At 43.1% G+C, this 16320-nt stretch overlaps 1 protein-coding gene across 1 annotated transcript in view; it reads left to right on the forward strand. All coding sequences in view use genetic code 11, as the record gives it.

Moving 5' to 3' along the window:
• EGR_02335 (hypothetical protein) overlaps positions 1–16320 on the forward strand; it is a gene marked incomplete at both ends in the record, with an annotated part of 28014 nt that overhangs the window by 9314 nt on the left and 2380 nt on the right. Inside the window, 9 exons of the mRNA XM_024491584.1 lie at positions 3307–3509; positions 4091–4617; positions 5707–6020; positions 7440–7592; positions 8712–8871; positions 9910–10194; positions 13313–13637; positions 14818–14862; positions 15368–16105. Coding sequence (XP_024354090.1) covers positions 3307–3509; positions 4091–4617; positions 5707–6020; positions 7440–7592; positions 8712–8871; positions 9910–10194; positions 13313–13637; positions 14818–14862; positions 15368–16105 — 2750 coding nt within the window. The remainder of the gene's footprint in view (positions 1–3306; positions 3510–4090; positions 4618–5706; positions 6021–7439; positions 7593–8711; positions 8872–9909; positions 10195–13312; positions 13638–14817; positions 14863–15367; positions 16106–16320) is intronic.

Genomic DNA, 16320 nt, shown 5'->3' on the forward strand with positions numbered 1-16320 from the left:
GTGCGCGTACACAAATACTTGTTTAGAAGTTGGAATAGCTGTTTTTAAATGTTCAATCATGGTATCTGGCATTGGATTAAAAAAGGATCATTTTTAAATTATGCCCCACGTGGCAAGCAATCTTTACCCACAATCTAGAGTTAAAACCGCTTTTTCTGACACGGCTTCTTACAGGATCGAAGCCCTGAGATCTCCTGTCGCCCATTAATCTAGGCGGAGATCTGGCACGATGCCGACAGATCCCAGTCGCAAGCACCAGATTCCCCCCCCCCCCCCCCTACCGTTTTTGAACCCCCATATTCACTTTGGTCGGGTTTTATCCAACACCCACATAAGCACATAGACCTGGTGGTGTTTCACAATTTTAGTAGCACTATTTATTGCTACTGCTATGATCTGGGGTTTTTGTGAGTGGCCTGGAAACTACCAAGCTCCCAACCAGATCATTAACAACCAAAGGCTTTAGTATGGACGCCTTTATTGCTGACGTATTTCACCAAGCGCAGAAGAATGCAGCATGCGCATACGTACTTCGCGGCCAGTCAGCGAGAGCTGTCGGATCCAATCAGCGGTTTCAGTCACGCACCGATTGACCTTAGACTCTGATTGGTAGCAAACTTCAAGTGCGTCTATAGATGATCTCAATCAATTGGGTGGAAATGAGCGAAAGTGTGGCTTTTAGAATGTTCGGGAATTTTGCCATGACAATGTAATTTTCTTACTAATCGAATATGAATGTTTTACTGGAGATGTAGGCACTCCCAGCAGTTATCCACCCACAAATGAATGCTTGAAGAATAACAGCAGCAGCGTTCTTCCCTCCATCTGTTAATTTGGGGATTGTGGCCTCTGATCTCAATAGGAACTTTGAATTGGACCTCCTCAGGGATGAAAAGTTAGATCTATATTGCGGTAAACCCAACACTACAGTTCACTAAATGCATGCATAAATGCTTGTTCAAAAGCATAAAAACTTTAAACTAGTCTAATTAATAATCCCTCTAAGTGCTATTCCTTTCTCATGGCAAACCGTCTCTCCATATGTAGATAAATTTAACAGGATAGCAGTAGCTCTCGGTCGACTCCAAGACTAACCGATTTGACACCGACCTGCCACTTCCAGTCTAAATAAGTTACTTAAAACCCTCGAAGACGTTCACCTCTTGGTCATTTTCGATGTTTCTATAACATTAGATCTGGAGAACCCATTGAGGATGCCATATTTGTGCAAATCCAGGTGTGTTATACGTATGGCACAGTCGCGGTAACAACATGATCAGTGGCTGTGATCTTTCCTTTCCAGGGAGAGGTAGGTGCGAGGGTGAATCACAGTCGTTCAGCGAAATAGTAGTAAAATTTTTGTGGAGGAAAACCCAACTTCATAATTGGGAGAGCTAGCTAGTTAGTCTATCAGTATTACTAGTGAACATAGAGTTGCCACAGGAGGTTACCTATTGGGTCGGCAGTTTAAAGTTACCAAAAGAAAGAAGCAAATCCCTATGGTTAGCCATAATTATGAAGTGATTTCCCACCTAAAGCTGATGAGTATCTTTGAGGTGGAAAATGGATTAATCATGAGCATTAAATTATTCCCCAGGTAAGAGAAAAGTGTCGGTGCATTTACTGAGGCTTATTCGCAAGAAAAAATTCACTCACAACGTGGTAGCTGTAAATTTCCACCATGAACCATTTTAAAGATCACGAATTGAAAATCATCAGGGAGGGGTAAATAGCGGTGTTACATGGCCTGAGTAACTTATGTGTATGTACGTATGCGCACATATTCTGATTCTACCATTTCGTTGTTTTCCCCCGCAGTGAACCGAATGGCGAAAATGTAATCTGCAGGAGAGAGAAGTCAATACAGTTTGACCAATCATGATGTGATTAATCCGCTTCGCCAATCTACAGATTTTGTGGTTTTTATGAAGCGAAAATACGGAGCTATGGCGAATACTTTTCATTGTTTCATTAGGCGGGACTAATCATGAATAAAGTAGTGGGTCTTTACTCGACTCTCATGCTTCAGTCGGGAAAAGCGATATACCCTGAAATGTACCTGTTGGAACTTTAGGTCACTTTACCACTTTCTTTTCGATTCGTACTTTCAATACAATTTGCTTCGTGCTATATTTTTATCTACTACCTTTTCATACTTTTGACTCTATCACAATCTTGAATTCCAGCTAATCGGCATAGATGGGGGTTGCGCAGCAAACATTGTGAATCGCTGTCTAGTTTCGACTCAACTGTGGGATATGAAGGAGGCAGCTTTATTTACTCGGGTAATACGCGGTCAATCCCTATGGCCTTGCGTCTCGTTGCCATATCAACTCCATCGGCGTGCATGGGTGCTTTCACTCCCGTCTGAGCCCGAGGGCGTGGATACAGACCGGCTTTTTACAACTGTAAACAACGAATAGCAATATTCAACTAATCACTTCCGTAATAGGGGATTAAACAAATCCGGTTGTTTTAGTTCTCCTCGATCCCCTTTTTTGATAAATTGGTAGCTGGTGTTGGGTACAAGTTACAAACGAGGCAAGAGATTTAATTGGAGTTTACTACAAAAAATAATCATTTCGGCAACTGCAAATTGTTTTGAGATGCAGATAGTACATTTTAATATCGTCACTACAATTAAAACTTTGTATTTTTCTTGGATTTTTGTCATTCCATATTTCTTTTGATTTGTGGAAGTGCTTTTCTATTGTACTTTTGCAATTTACTTCTTACGCAAAACCTTCATATTTTCTCAACTAGTGAATGCTACGCCGGATTAGACTGTATGATTCTCATTTCAAACTGGAGGCATTTATTTCTACTTGAATCTGCAGCCTTGAGTTTTACTGGCGTTCCGTTTGCAGAAAATAGTTCAGCGCCGATATGATCAACAGTGAATTCTCCGAGTGAAAATGTATTGTCTTTGTAACTGCAATCCAAGAGACTAGTTTCCATGTTGACACAAATCACTTGATTTAGTCTGGTGTTCAACTGTTCGAAAAATCATAGGTCAGTTTAGCTTACCTCAAAAATTCGGTTCAGGCCAAAAGTGGGGGTAAAACCCTTATTTTAATGCACTTTTAATTGCATCGCGCTAGCTGCAAGTGGTTCAGAAAATTCGTCCTTTTCCAACCCCCTGGCAATATCAATCCAATTAATTTACGACAGGTCAGAAGCTTGGTAGGGGGAAGTCGAGCCTTCAAGGAGAGTGGATGGTGGGATTCTGTCAGCGAAGCTGCTCACAAGCCAACCAGTACCTAGTCAGAGCGGTTTACGGCCTCTTTCACCCTCCTTTGCTCCTAGCCCTTTTGGCCACGTGGGAGCGGGTGCGCGCTGGGCTTCCTTTCGGCTCTCGACGCCGCCTGGACAGTGAGTCTGTTCGCAGCCGGACACCATGCGCTGCGCGTCATCGCTTGGCGCGACTCTGTCTACCAACGCCTCAGCCAGACCAGCCCCTCTAATATGCCGCCAAACTTCGCCGCCTACTCCTTCCTTCCTACCGCTCGGTAAACCCACTTACATCTCCCCCCTTCATTGAAGTTGGTGGCTTTAGTTTCTACCTGGCTCTCTATTCCAAAATGTTTCTCTGCACCTTTCCAACGAAGTACTTATTCTGGTTACCGATATATTTCATAGTGCTCTTCTGCCCCCATCTAATAATTAATCTCACCACTTTGAAATGTCAAAAGGGCTTTTGGTCTTGCCTTTCGAACCAGACAGCTGAACCGGCTCTTTGCACCCTGACTAAGGCATTACGATTGTTAGTAGATGATTTATTTTGTGTAACGGATAGTGCTATCCGCCTTTTTATGACTGCTGTAAGTGCTTTGAAAAGCTATTTACTACTGCCCCTAAACAATTCCCCCGGAATACACCCCTTACTGTCTTAGTATTTCATTAATTGTCGCGTGCGTCCTTAAAAGTTTATGGGTACATCTTGTGAATTGAATACTCATGAAAAATCTAGGTGCTTTCCTTAAGACCTTACTTATGATACCGTTTCGCAGAATAGGCGATATATTTTTGCCAACTATCACTAGTGCAATAGTGCGACGGATAACTGTTTCCCTTTACTCTGGGACGGTAGATATACCTGCATCGACCTAGAGTTGGTTCGTCCAATGCAAGTTCGTCACCTCTATGACTCAGATGTGACCGCCAACATGACGGAGCGCAAATCCTTCGCCTTTCTTCGAGACTCCGTCAAGTTCGACGATCCGGATATCATACCCACTGCCACCATCAGTGCCGCAAAGCAGAACGACTGCTCCTTCAAACCCACCTTCAGTCCGCATATCAGCCTCCTTAAGTGGTATCAACAACGCCTCTCGCCCTACCCTGACACTCTCTGCCCACCCATCATCGACTTGTCTGCCGAAACGTGGGCGGATGGCCGGGCCCTGCGGTGTCTGCTCCACAAGTACCGCTCCGACCTAGTGTCCGAGGAAGCTCTGAAGATGGAAGTGGCCATGGGTGTAGGAGAAGTTGTACGCCTCCTTGCCGAGTATTTTGGTGCTCCTAGCACTCTGGTGGACACGACATGGCTCCAATACCTCGACGTTCTTCATGACTGCCTGAAAGACCACGACCCTGCATTTGTGGCTAATATGACTGGTTAGTGTCCATTTTTTCCCGGCATTGAGGCCACTTATTTTACTTTCTTGCTTTTTGTGGTATGAGAAACTGTAACCATCGATATTTCGTTCGTTTCTAGACTAGAAATCAGATTTTAAATTGCTGTCAAATTTAGCGTTTCATTTACGCGGATTAAAACTTTGTCCATGAGTTCAGGGGATTATGAAAAGTATGCCATTTCTAGTTCCTGGTCGGTCATTAAAGTCTTAATTACAGCGAGTAAATTCGACCTTCTAATTAAATTTATGTATTTTTTGCATTTATTACGTACTACCCATTCCCAGTTGGTTAACTTGTTCAATAAATGTTTTTGGACTGTATCGCAGTTCTGAGTTGTGCAATTGCTTTTTTCCAATCTAGGCGCATTTTTTGATGATGTACCTGTGCATTCATTAATGAGATTCCTGACTATTTCTAGTAACTCCGTCAGTAGTTACGAAGCTTGGTATCCGGCTTTTTGACTTTGCTATAAATTACACTTACTCTCGGCCTACACAAACCAAAATCCTCGCGCTATTTTCGAATTCGGATAGTAGTTTGAAGTAATGCCGTACCATATCAACTTTGGCTTTTCATTTCCCATGCAGCGTTCATGCCCTCAGTACAATATCCCCTAACTTGATGGGGTTCCACTCCTCTCTTCAGAATTTGACAAAACCCGTATGTGTGCGCGGATGTGATGTTCATGAGCCCAACTCCTCATTTTCAATTGGTCCATCATCAATTGCGTCATTCGGCCATCACCGCACTTGGCTGTGTGCACTATAGTCGTCCGTTGTTCCATTGTTAACGGGGCGGTGCGCACGTGCTTGCTAAAACTGTCACAAGGGCGCTGCTGACCACCTTGCACGACCCAGACGACTAACAATACACCTCTCCACACACTCAATTTTCATTTGAATCTAATTTACATAAGGAACGGTAAAAGGGCTCTCGATGTTGGGAAATATTTATTTTGAAGCATTGTAGACGTAAATCTTCACCGATATTGGAACTATTTCGGCTTCCAGGAAAGTCGGTATAAAATTAAGAAATTTTTAACACAATCCTGATTTTGTTTCTCTTTAGTTCGGGGACAGCTTGTGGCTAAAAACGGGGTACAGCAGCACTCCTTCGTGGTTGCTTCCTCTAGTGACTCGATTCGTCCCTTCAATCGGTGCATTGATCCTCTGGCCTCGCCGCGGGTTTCCTCCAGGACACGTCCTCTCCTTTCGCCCCGAGTTGAGTGCCGTCGAGTGAATGTCCCTATGCTCCAACGCAGTTTGGAGAATCCGATGGCACGCGCTGAACCTCCGTCCACTTTACGCGCGAGGGAGGATGCTTCCAGTGCCGTGAAGAAGGGTCTCATGGCCAAGCGCAGGTCCGATCTCATCGCGATGCTCGTAGGTCTTCTGACTAGCTCCCCTCGGTTCACCTCATCGCCTTTGCAATAGGGTTTTTTAGGATTCTTCTTATGTTAATACATTTAGCTTGTCTTTTTTTCACTTTTGTTACGCTCTGCCCTAGTTGCTCTTTCTCTTCCTCCCTCTTCTATTCTTGCCTCATAATTAATTCCTGCACGAAATCATTTAGTTACTACTGTAGGAACTAGTCAACACAGTCAAGGGGAATTTATTTTGTTGGAGAAAGAGCACACCTCTGACATGATTGTGTGCTTGTTGACGTGACCTCCTGTGCGTGTCTGCTTGCCTACATTCTGCAAGGCGAGACGATCGTGTCGATCCAATAAAGTGATGTTGTCAGTCATCTTTACAGTCTGGAAAACACCCTGTCACTGACATTTTAAATGTTGCAATGAAAGCATCGGAAGGAGCCCAATGAAATGTAAAACTTGAGGTTATTCATACAGGTTTTTTAATATTCACTGAAAGTAATCCTTCCCCAACATTTCGCACAATTTGAAAATGGTCCTAGTGTCATTTTTTGGGAAATATCTTTATGAATGACTAGGAATAGACTTAAAATGGTAACCATAAGGGTCATACTTTAAAAATAAATAATCATGGCGGTGATTATATGAATGTGGAGCTTATTCTTGAGCTAGAAAATGTACCATGCGAAGAACCCTTTTCACAGTCATTGTTGCAGAGATCTCACTTGAAGCTCTACTTTTTTCGACGATTGTCTTCATAATAAAGACTTCATATTTTTAAAAAGTCTTACTTGCTGACAGTTTGGTCAATTGAAGGCTTTTGTGCTTCACAGCATCAAAAGTCGAAACTGTTCCTCCAACTGGCCTGCTAATTTGAATCACCTGAAGGAAAGGGCTGTTCGTCCATTATCCCTGGTGATGTCGCGTTTTGCAAATTTGCCTTAACAAAGCACCTCTTTGTCTACTTAAACCAATCATTTCCTGTGGATAAGTCATCACTTTACCAGCCCCCATACTTGTTAAGTGGGAGGCATTTAATATCAGAACTCCGTAGTCTATTTCTAGCACATTTACACCATCCCTGTCTGCTTTGAGCACTTCATTTCACTAAAAAGTTCGTGTTTTCGTTTGCACATAATTGGTGAAGACTTGCATAACACCCTAAGCAGTATTGTGGCAGTAGAAAAAAACCAAATATCCTCTTTCGATTTACTTGCATCCGGAATCTAAAAAAAAAATCTGAGCGGAAGTCCTTCACACATAAATGAGCTCTTGTTGATGAAAGGACTGCTAGTATATTTCCCTGACGATGAAGTTTATTCAATGGAATAAAAACCAAACAGTTGTACATGCACATATCTCTTGGAATCTATTTTTTACGCTTTAAATTACCGTCAGGAGAAAGGCTACACAATGAGTTTCATTATAGAATGATCCGGCATCGGCGAGACGGCGCAGCCTCCTGATCGACTGGGAGAGGGCCTTTGAGGAAGGCGGCCTGCAGCCTCTTCCGAGCCCCCCTCGGTGCCTCTTGCCTCCCCGGGACCATCAATCAAGTAACGGTGCTGCCAGCTTTAGAGAGGTGAGCTCACCCCACCCACTAACACCCTGTCTGTTGACACCGAAAGTTCACTGCGGCCGACCTCACCAATTTTCTCTTTCTCACTTGCGTCTGTTAGAGGTCGTGTATGGTGCGTCATGTACCGAAACCTCATTTTTGTGACGCAATTGCGCAACGTAAAACAAGCCACAATTTCACAAGGCGAACACTAGAAGCGCATCCTTATCCACTGGCTTCATGATCTGATCTGAAAGAAAACTTCCTTTATTCTCTTTAGAGCAACTGCCACGTTGTTTCACTTAACTCTCTAGGTCAAGTTTGCTTACGCAGGCCTGCTTATTGTATTATTTACCTCTTGTTCGGATAGCCCCTATGACCTTTATGTCCCACTGGGATTGCTTTTGATTGTATTGCTACCCAATTTGTTCCATCAATTCACAGGAAGTGTAAGTGAGCCTGCAGTAAAGCGTATTCTTCCAAACCACTTCATAAAACGTCTCATGTTGTCGACTGCAATGCCTGTAGCTCTGTAACGTTGAAAATACCCTTAACTTATCCTTCAGGACTATTGGAACAAACTCTAGCTATAGTGAATGCCTACAAAAGTAGATAAAAAAAATTAACCAAAATGGGCGGTTTCATTTGCAAAAATGAAGTTGTTATTTAATATCTCTGACTCTTCCACAACTTTGCCTGTCAGAAATGCTAAACAATGGGTTTTGGGCCTTTTTTGATGGCATATTCGACTTTTTTGTAGCTTTACGCGTCGTGAAAGTATCGTTGCTTTCAGTCCCTCATTTATCGGAAAAAAAGCAGTCTTCGTGCATGCCTCTGCGCCATACTTATTGTGAAGGTAAAAATTAAAACTTCGTTGATATTGTGCATCGACTATATTGGGCGTATTTTTGCGCGATTGTTGTCATTTACAGCTTTCTCGTACAAAAAACTACTGGGTCTTTCGCCTTTAAATCTGTACAAACCGGAAAAATTCGTATTTCAAGTGAAATTCTTGAACGCTTGATTTTGCTTCGCAATCAAATGACTCTTACTTTGATAAACTGAATATGTTGAGTCGGAATAGTGTGTTTTGTGGATACTCTTGTACATGTATGCTAATGGAATTTGGGTTTAATGTCCTAGAAATCTCGAGATTTCTGTGCTGTCTGCAAAAAGCCCCTCTACGCAGCTGAAAGTCGAGCCTACGATGGTTTTCGCTTGCATCCGAACTGTTTCCGTTGTGTCGAATGCCACCGCACCCTTCGCCCAGACATTGCCCACTGCCTGCGTCACCAGACTAACCGTAAGTACACTCGTGACCTTAAGTCTAGTTTACGCTTATGGCATTAAGTCGACTTCGTGTTATTTGTTGATGCTTTGTTCCGCTGATTCAATGCATCAGCGCCAGTTCCACAGAATATTTCGTCCAATCAACCACAAGTAATCATCTATTTACCAGGGGTAACGGCTAGCCGTATAATTAGTTCAGCGCCTTAAACTATTCACTCTGGTCAATTTATTGTCCGTAACGGGCTTTCATTTGAATTAAGCATGTATAAACTTGTACTTCTGCATATTCTTAATTTAAAAATTCTTTCCAGCTCATGAATTGACTGATTTCGAGAATGCTGTCTTGTGAAATTCTCCTAAATATTTTAAATTTATTTTAAAATATCAATAAGACATCTTTAGACTAACTAATGACGTCATATTCATCCCTCCTTAATTGCCCAAGTGCTCCGTCTCGAACAGTGATCAAACATCAAATGGGCTGAAATAGCAGACATGTCTGGCACTTCAATCACCATGTATGCGGACCAAATGCCCCGGGTGCAAACAAACTAAAGTGTTCCACGATTTGTTTATCATAGTTCGGTGGATGTGACTAATCTTCCGCTCCCACTGTCTCTCCCTACTTTTATCCTTTTCGGAACTACACAGGCACTCAATATCACAGGTCATGTTCCATAAAGCCGAGAAGGCGTAACAGTTGCAGATGTGCAGCTCATTTCACCCACACTACGCTTTTTCTTTTGATGTCAGGGTGGAATTTTCGTGGATGTGAACCTTTGCATCACCTATTGTGCTACCAGGTGGTGAATTACATCAACCGTAATGCAGTTATTTCTTTTTTAACCATGGCATAACATCTGGTGCCTTATATACTTCCGGCTTCTTAGAGCATGTATTGGACTGTTCTTTTTGGATGCCATCCAGCTCCAAAACTGAGATTGTGTATTTCTTTAACAAGTTAATATGCTTTCACACTATATGGCGCTTGGCTCCTCATCCTGAACTTGAACCGAAATAATCACGATGTCGGGTAACCCGCTTCATGAAGTTGGGGTGCGCGCGCACACCCTCGTCTCGTGCACGCGTGCGCAGGGGTGGCGCAACACGCACCATTCAGAGGCGCGTGTTGCATGCGACGCGGGTGCGGACGTGCGAGCAGCTGCCTGCTTCGCATCATCACTCATTTTATCAAGTCAGACTCTTCTCTGCTCCCGCTCTCCATCTCGATCTCTTTGTCGCCTAGCTAAATTCTACTGCACAGCGCACTTTCATCCTGCGTTGACGATCGCCGAAGCGACTACTTCAGGCTCGAGGATATCCACCAGGAAGCCGGGTATGTCCTCTCTTCTCTGTCCTATTTCACTCCTTTTAAGTTTGTCTAGATATATTGCTAATTTTCACTGAACCTTCACGTAATTTCTAATAATTTACTTCATTATTTATCGTTTTCAATTTGTAGTCGCATAAAATGGGTTATATTTGTTCAAAAATCTAGGTTAACGAGTTAACGGTTCTCCTCTTCTGTACGTGTTTAGGCACACAGATAAATACGAATTATCCAAAAATCTGCCATATCCAGGTGTCACTCCCACGGTGTTTTTGTAAAATGCATGTCCTTTCCGTTCATGTCACGGCATAAACCAAAAGGCTGTTTATGTCACGGACGCACCTCGTGCTGGTATATCGGTTCCACTGTCTACAATAGTCGGTCAGTTTCTGCTCTGACTGAGATTTCAAACTTGTATCACTATGCTTTAGCATCAATGTTTTTGAGCTGGAATCCCCACAGAATGGTTGTTTGAGTAAATACTGCTGCTTCGCTGTAGACCGTATGCGGTCTGCTTTCTTCTTCTTCTTCCACTCACAATCGTAAGAAAAATCGTCACTTCTGTTTGGCTTTAACTACAGTCTTGTAAAGCTACTTTGACAAAACTTATTCTGTAAGTAGTGTTTCATGCAGTTTTGTGAGCACTTTTTTGGTATCATTCCATGCATCATACAGTAACAATCTAGTATGCGTTCTTGCTCCATTCTATGCCTTAACTTTCTGTCATTCCAAAATCAAAATCAGAATATTCTAAAGGTGTGGTTTTAATGTACAGATATCATTATTAAATCCTTTAATATATTTTATCCGTTTAAACCATTTTGAGTCCATCAAAGTACGATTAACGCTTTTTGTGCTACCAATGTAAGCTTTTCTATATCCGCTTCGGCAAATTTTTTTAAAGACAAGTTCCGAACCTTCTTCCTTTTGTGAGGATCCATTTCCGTACCACCCATGGTTTTGATTTAGCTATCGAAATATGTACTTTAAGATTGAGTTTTTGCTCGCTTAAAGGCCTGTTTTAATAGCTCTCCAAGACAATTTAATGGTTGTTTAGTCGTGCTATGGCTTCAATCAAAACTCGGCGCTACTTGGCTGTTGTCGTGTCAGTTTTGTGCCTTCCTCTATCAGCTGGCAGGATTATCTCACTTGAAATGCATTGTTTTTTTTTTTATCACGCTGACACTTTTGGAACCATGACTACCCAAAATCTCTTACCGTCATCTTATTTACTAAAATTGTTTAGTTATCTTTGCGACCTTTGATGTTTCCTACCCTCCCGTTGATATGCTTGCATGAACTGTTAGCTGTATATCTTACACTGTGATCTAAGTACTTGATTTCCTTGTTAATTCATTTCCACCCAAACGCTGCTAGTGGTAGTGTTAATACCCTTCCACCTTTAGTATCCTAATGGTCGCACCGTTGTAGTGTTGTCTGTGGACAACCTGTATATCAACTTTCAGATATGAATGGAGTTTGGTGTGGTCCAACTATTGCTCCGTTCAAATTTCTCTGCTTTTGAGGATTCTCTTTTTCCACTCGTCTTTGTGTTCTTTTAAAAATACCCGGTCTATTTTGGAAGGAGCAAATGTAGTTGACAAAAGTATTCTATACTGTGAGGTGACCAATGTCATTAAATGTCACGAGGAAATTTACTGCCAACATGCATCGGTTTGCAACATTTCCTATTTCAACACGTTGTTTATCTGAAATTGCGCTCACGACAATATGCGGACGCATTTGATCCCTGGAAATGAATGTTTAATGCACAGCCTGGTTTGCGTTGGACAATGGATTAGATTTGCATTGTTTAACTTGTTAACAAGAGATCAGCTTTCCTGCACATTCCATTTAGAGGTATGAATCGACATGAGTCTATTTCGTGTTACATCTAAGCGGGTACTTTTGCTTGGAATAAACTTGTTCCTTCTCATCTGGGGATTCTTCTTTGTTTGTCGCCACCCCATTTATGCCCCGACCCCCCTTCGACGACTCTGTGGATATCTACGATGCCGCACTCCACTCGCCCTAGGTGCTTAGCTGTTGTGCCCTCCTTCAATAGCGACCGTTAATCTGAAGAAATGTTTGTCAGCAGATTCCATTTCTCTTCGATTTACCGGTAATATTAACGTTCTTTTCCTTTGGATCATTAATTCCGGGGTATTTGTTGCACGAAACGTGACTGCTTGTTCTCTATTTCTTGTCGTGGATGGAGGGGTTTATTGCCTTTTGTTTTTTTAAAATAAGACTAAAAACTCCACACTGGTCCCAGGCGGAAAAATTTTACATTAAACGTGCATTTTCTAAAGCACTTATTTCATCCGTTCATTCTTTCTCATGAAGCCTCTTGACTAACGATTTCGCATTTCATGGGAAAAAGTTGGGCTGGGAGTGTACGTCATGGATACGTGTTGATTGAGCGGGTGACAGTGTTTTGCTGGAGGGCATTCAAAAATGTCCTATTTTTTTTTAACCCGCTACGCCGCAAGTCGCGCTAAACATTGGAGCCCAAAGCAACATTCGACTTCGTCCAATACGCTCTTAATGTGGCTAAGCAAATCGCTCCCCCTTACCTTTGTGGAGGAATTTGTTAGTTTTGATATGGTTTTAGTACAATGAACTAGGTTTTATGTTTGGCTGTTGTCCACGTGGCTAGCTTTATTTAAGACTCCCCGAGTCGGTCGTTAGACAATCCACTATGTGTAACCAGGATGGTATTCCACTGGACTCTCTTTTCTGTGTCATTTGTTTGTGTTAAGTTTTACGCATTAATTTGCCGCTCAGTAGCTTCACGAAGCCCCTCTACCTCCTAACTTTCAATCTCCATTCACAATCGCAGATGATTTACTATTGTTATTGGAGCGATTCTCAAGTGGAATTCAATAACCAGGTTTTTCATACTGCCTGTTGTCAAACTCGTTAGCATATATTTACTTCACGATTATTGTGTACCTTCGAGCAAGAAGAGACGATCCATAACTAGCTGTGTGTAACACTGATCTTAGCTTAGGCAATTTGAAACTGGTGTTCCCAAATCGGTTTCTCGTCGTATTATATTAAGTCTGTAAGAAAGACGACGGATGAGTCTCGTCTCCTAAACCGGATAACTATTCCCTTCCAGTTCTCCCGAAACCACGTGCACACAATACCCCAAGCTTATTCTCCCAGCTGGCCAATCCGGCGTCGCCGCCAGGGTTACGTTGGCATTCGTCCAATAACAGTCCAATGACCACCGAGGGGGTGGAGCGTGCAAAACCAGGGGCGTCCGCGGAGCTGCGTCGTAGGTCTGCTGCTAGGGGCATCCGAGACGAACCTGCCCCGCCCATCCTTCTTACCTCCCGCAACGTCCCGGGCACCCTCGGCCTGCCCGAGTGCGTGCGTCGCGCGGCCTTCGACGAGCGCCTCTACCGTCTCAACGGTTGCCCCTCTCCGGATGACTTTATCAGGTCCCTACTTTTTACCATTTAAGTAGCATGTGCTTCAACTTCAGCCCAATCAGAGGTGGGTTTGTAAGTTCACACACCATTCTCGGTGGGTTTATGAAGTGATTCAGTGAGTCTCCAACTTGTCTTCCTTCTTTTATACGGTTTCCAGAGCCTTTTGCTCTTCCTCACACTCTAATTATTCCATTTTTGGTAAACGCTAACTATGGTATTTTTACTTTTCTCAGTGAAATTTGATTGATCAATTTATCTTAATGTAGAACATATTTTAAATGTGTTAGGAGAGGGTTCGGGTCAGAAAGACTGAAACGCAATAGCATTCACACATACCTGCGATGCACACATATTCTCATTCTTTCTGCAAAATCAAAATGAACTTCTATGCGAGTGTGCCCTACTTCACTTTACCTCCAACCTTCCCCCTATCCCCGCTTGAACATCATCGCTTCCTTCGTCCCTGTCGCATATCCTCCTTTCCGGACCGAATGCACATCCTTGTCATTGCTAATTCGTCCTCTCCTTTTCACTGCTTTGTGCAAACAGTTAATTTGCTCACATCACCTTGAAGGTCACTGGAAAAGCTCTTTACTCTTACTCCCCATTGTATTATTTGCCTATTTTAGTAGCTTCACCTATTCAGAGATTGATGGAAGTGCTACCTATGCAACAACGCGGTGTTTCAGTTATTAATTCTGGTGTTCTGAAACGTACCCCCCGCGATGGCATTGCGTTATTCCAGCTCGGTGATATTACAGCATCAACCATCGACTAGCATTATTTTCATTGACACTTGTTAGTACTGCATAACAATCCCCCACGGTCCCCAGTCCTTTCGACTTTCGCCTAGGTAATATTGGTCATTTCCGTAGGCATTATGAAAAGTTGCATTGCAGTTAAACAATGACTTCAAAATTGATGAGATGATATTTGAATACAGGCTTTTGCGACAAATCATCACCATAGCGATTATACATGGTAATCAATTTATTTCGAACCAAACTGTCAGGATGTACTTGTGTAATACTGTTTTTGGTTAATCAGTTTTGCCGAATGTCACATACAAACTGTGGGGCAGTACGGTGGGAGTTTGTGTGCCAAAATAACTACTTCAGAATTCGCTTAACTTTCTTACACTATCAATATTTTGGTTAGCTAATGTCATCGCATTTTTTCCTCATCTTAGCAATCGTACCTCTCGAATCCTTGATGAGGAAGAGGACTGTTTTGCGTAAGTTGCTTGATGTAACTTGCACCACATATGTACGGTTTGCTAGCAACTGTGAAGCCATTTTGTGGTGCCTTTTGCTATCGTTAACTTACTTGTGAACGGAGTTGAATGATTTCGGTGGCGATATTTACTTTGCCCTGAGCTGTTGGAGTTCAGATCCAACTAAACCCCCCCACAAATAAAGCATATGCAGTTTTTTTACATTAAAGCACAGTTCCTCAAGTCTCTCAAAGAACCTTCCTTATTTTTACTACATCGAATGTGCTCTTCAAACTTATATTTGCTTTTGCTATCATCATGAGACATAACGGTGATTTTAATCCCGTCAACATCCACAAGAGGCAATCACTGCTATCTAAATATGAGTAACTTAAGTGTAAAATAGTGTGCCACCATTTTTAAAGTAAATCTCCCTAATTGGTCACCAATTGATATTACCTTCAAGCAGTGTCTGTCTGAAGTTTTTTACACGGAGTGTGTAAGTAATTTCGTTCTTCGACTACAGTTCCAGTGAAAACGAACTGTCAGACCGTGGGTTAACAACAAGCAATATCACTTCGACTGCCAGTGAATCTCCTCCGATGAGCCTGGACGAGGCGAAGCACCTTTGTTGTATCATGCGTGAAAAAAACTTATACCGACGTCACCATCCATCCACAGGGAGCTCTTCCGGCAGTAGGGAAGAAGAGGAGGAAAAGGAAGATGACGATGACGATTCTATGAGTGACGAGGACAGCAAACTCGTTAATATGGACACCTTCGACACACCCCAACCGATCTCAGAGTACGAAAATGTCCGCTGGACCCTTGTCAGACCTCCCCCCTCGCCCGTTTCCTCCGTCGCCACAAACGCCATCGGCGCTGTATCCTCCACTTCTGCTGCAGAGCCCTCGCTACTGGTTCGGAAGTACGGACTCTCTGGCTCCATGCTTCTAGCAAAACAGCGCTTCTGTATGGCGGATCCTGAGCCCATACACATCGACCCACGCGCATTCAGAGCAACGAGGAACAAGGAGCGTACCATTGAGACCACCCTCCCCGATTGCACCGAGCAGGTGGAGTTCCTACCCGACGCAAATCTCACCTCCCTCCCCCTCGCTGAAGTCGGGCACCCTTCAGTCGATGGGATAGATTTCTCATTGACGTATGGATTGGTCAAGGTGATTCCCCCCCACTCCTCTTCCACCCAACTTAATGTGGCTCTCCACACTGACCCGGTGGAGCCACTGCCCTCACTGGTGTCGTTACCCCCCTGCAAAACAGACTCCACTGCCTCCTCGATTATGAGTGAATGTGTTTATATGAGATGTGATCCGGACAATTTCGCAGAAACGAACCCTCATGCACCGCAAGGGATGAGTGACTTGGTTCCCGCCACATCAGTGCTGTCCTGTGCTACTCCAAGTTGCTCCTCAACTGTGCAAAGTGAGAGCGTGGTTTTAGAAGGGAGGCGAGCTA

Source organism: Echinococcus granulosus (genome assembly GCF_000524195.1).
Source record: "Echinococcus granulosus chromosome Unknown EG_S00010, whole genome shotgun sequence".
Taxonomy (NCBI): domain Eukaryota; kingdom Metazoa; phylum Platyhelminthes; class Cestoda; order Cyclophyllidea; family Taeniidae; genus Echinococcus; species Echinococcus granulosus.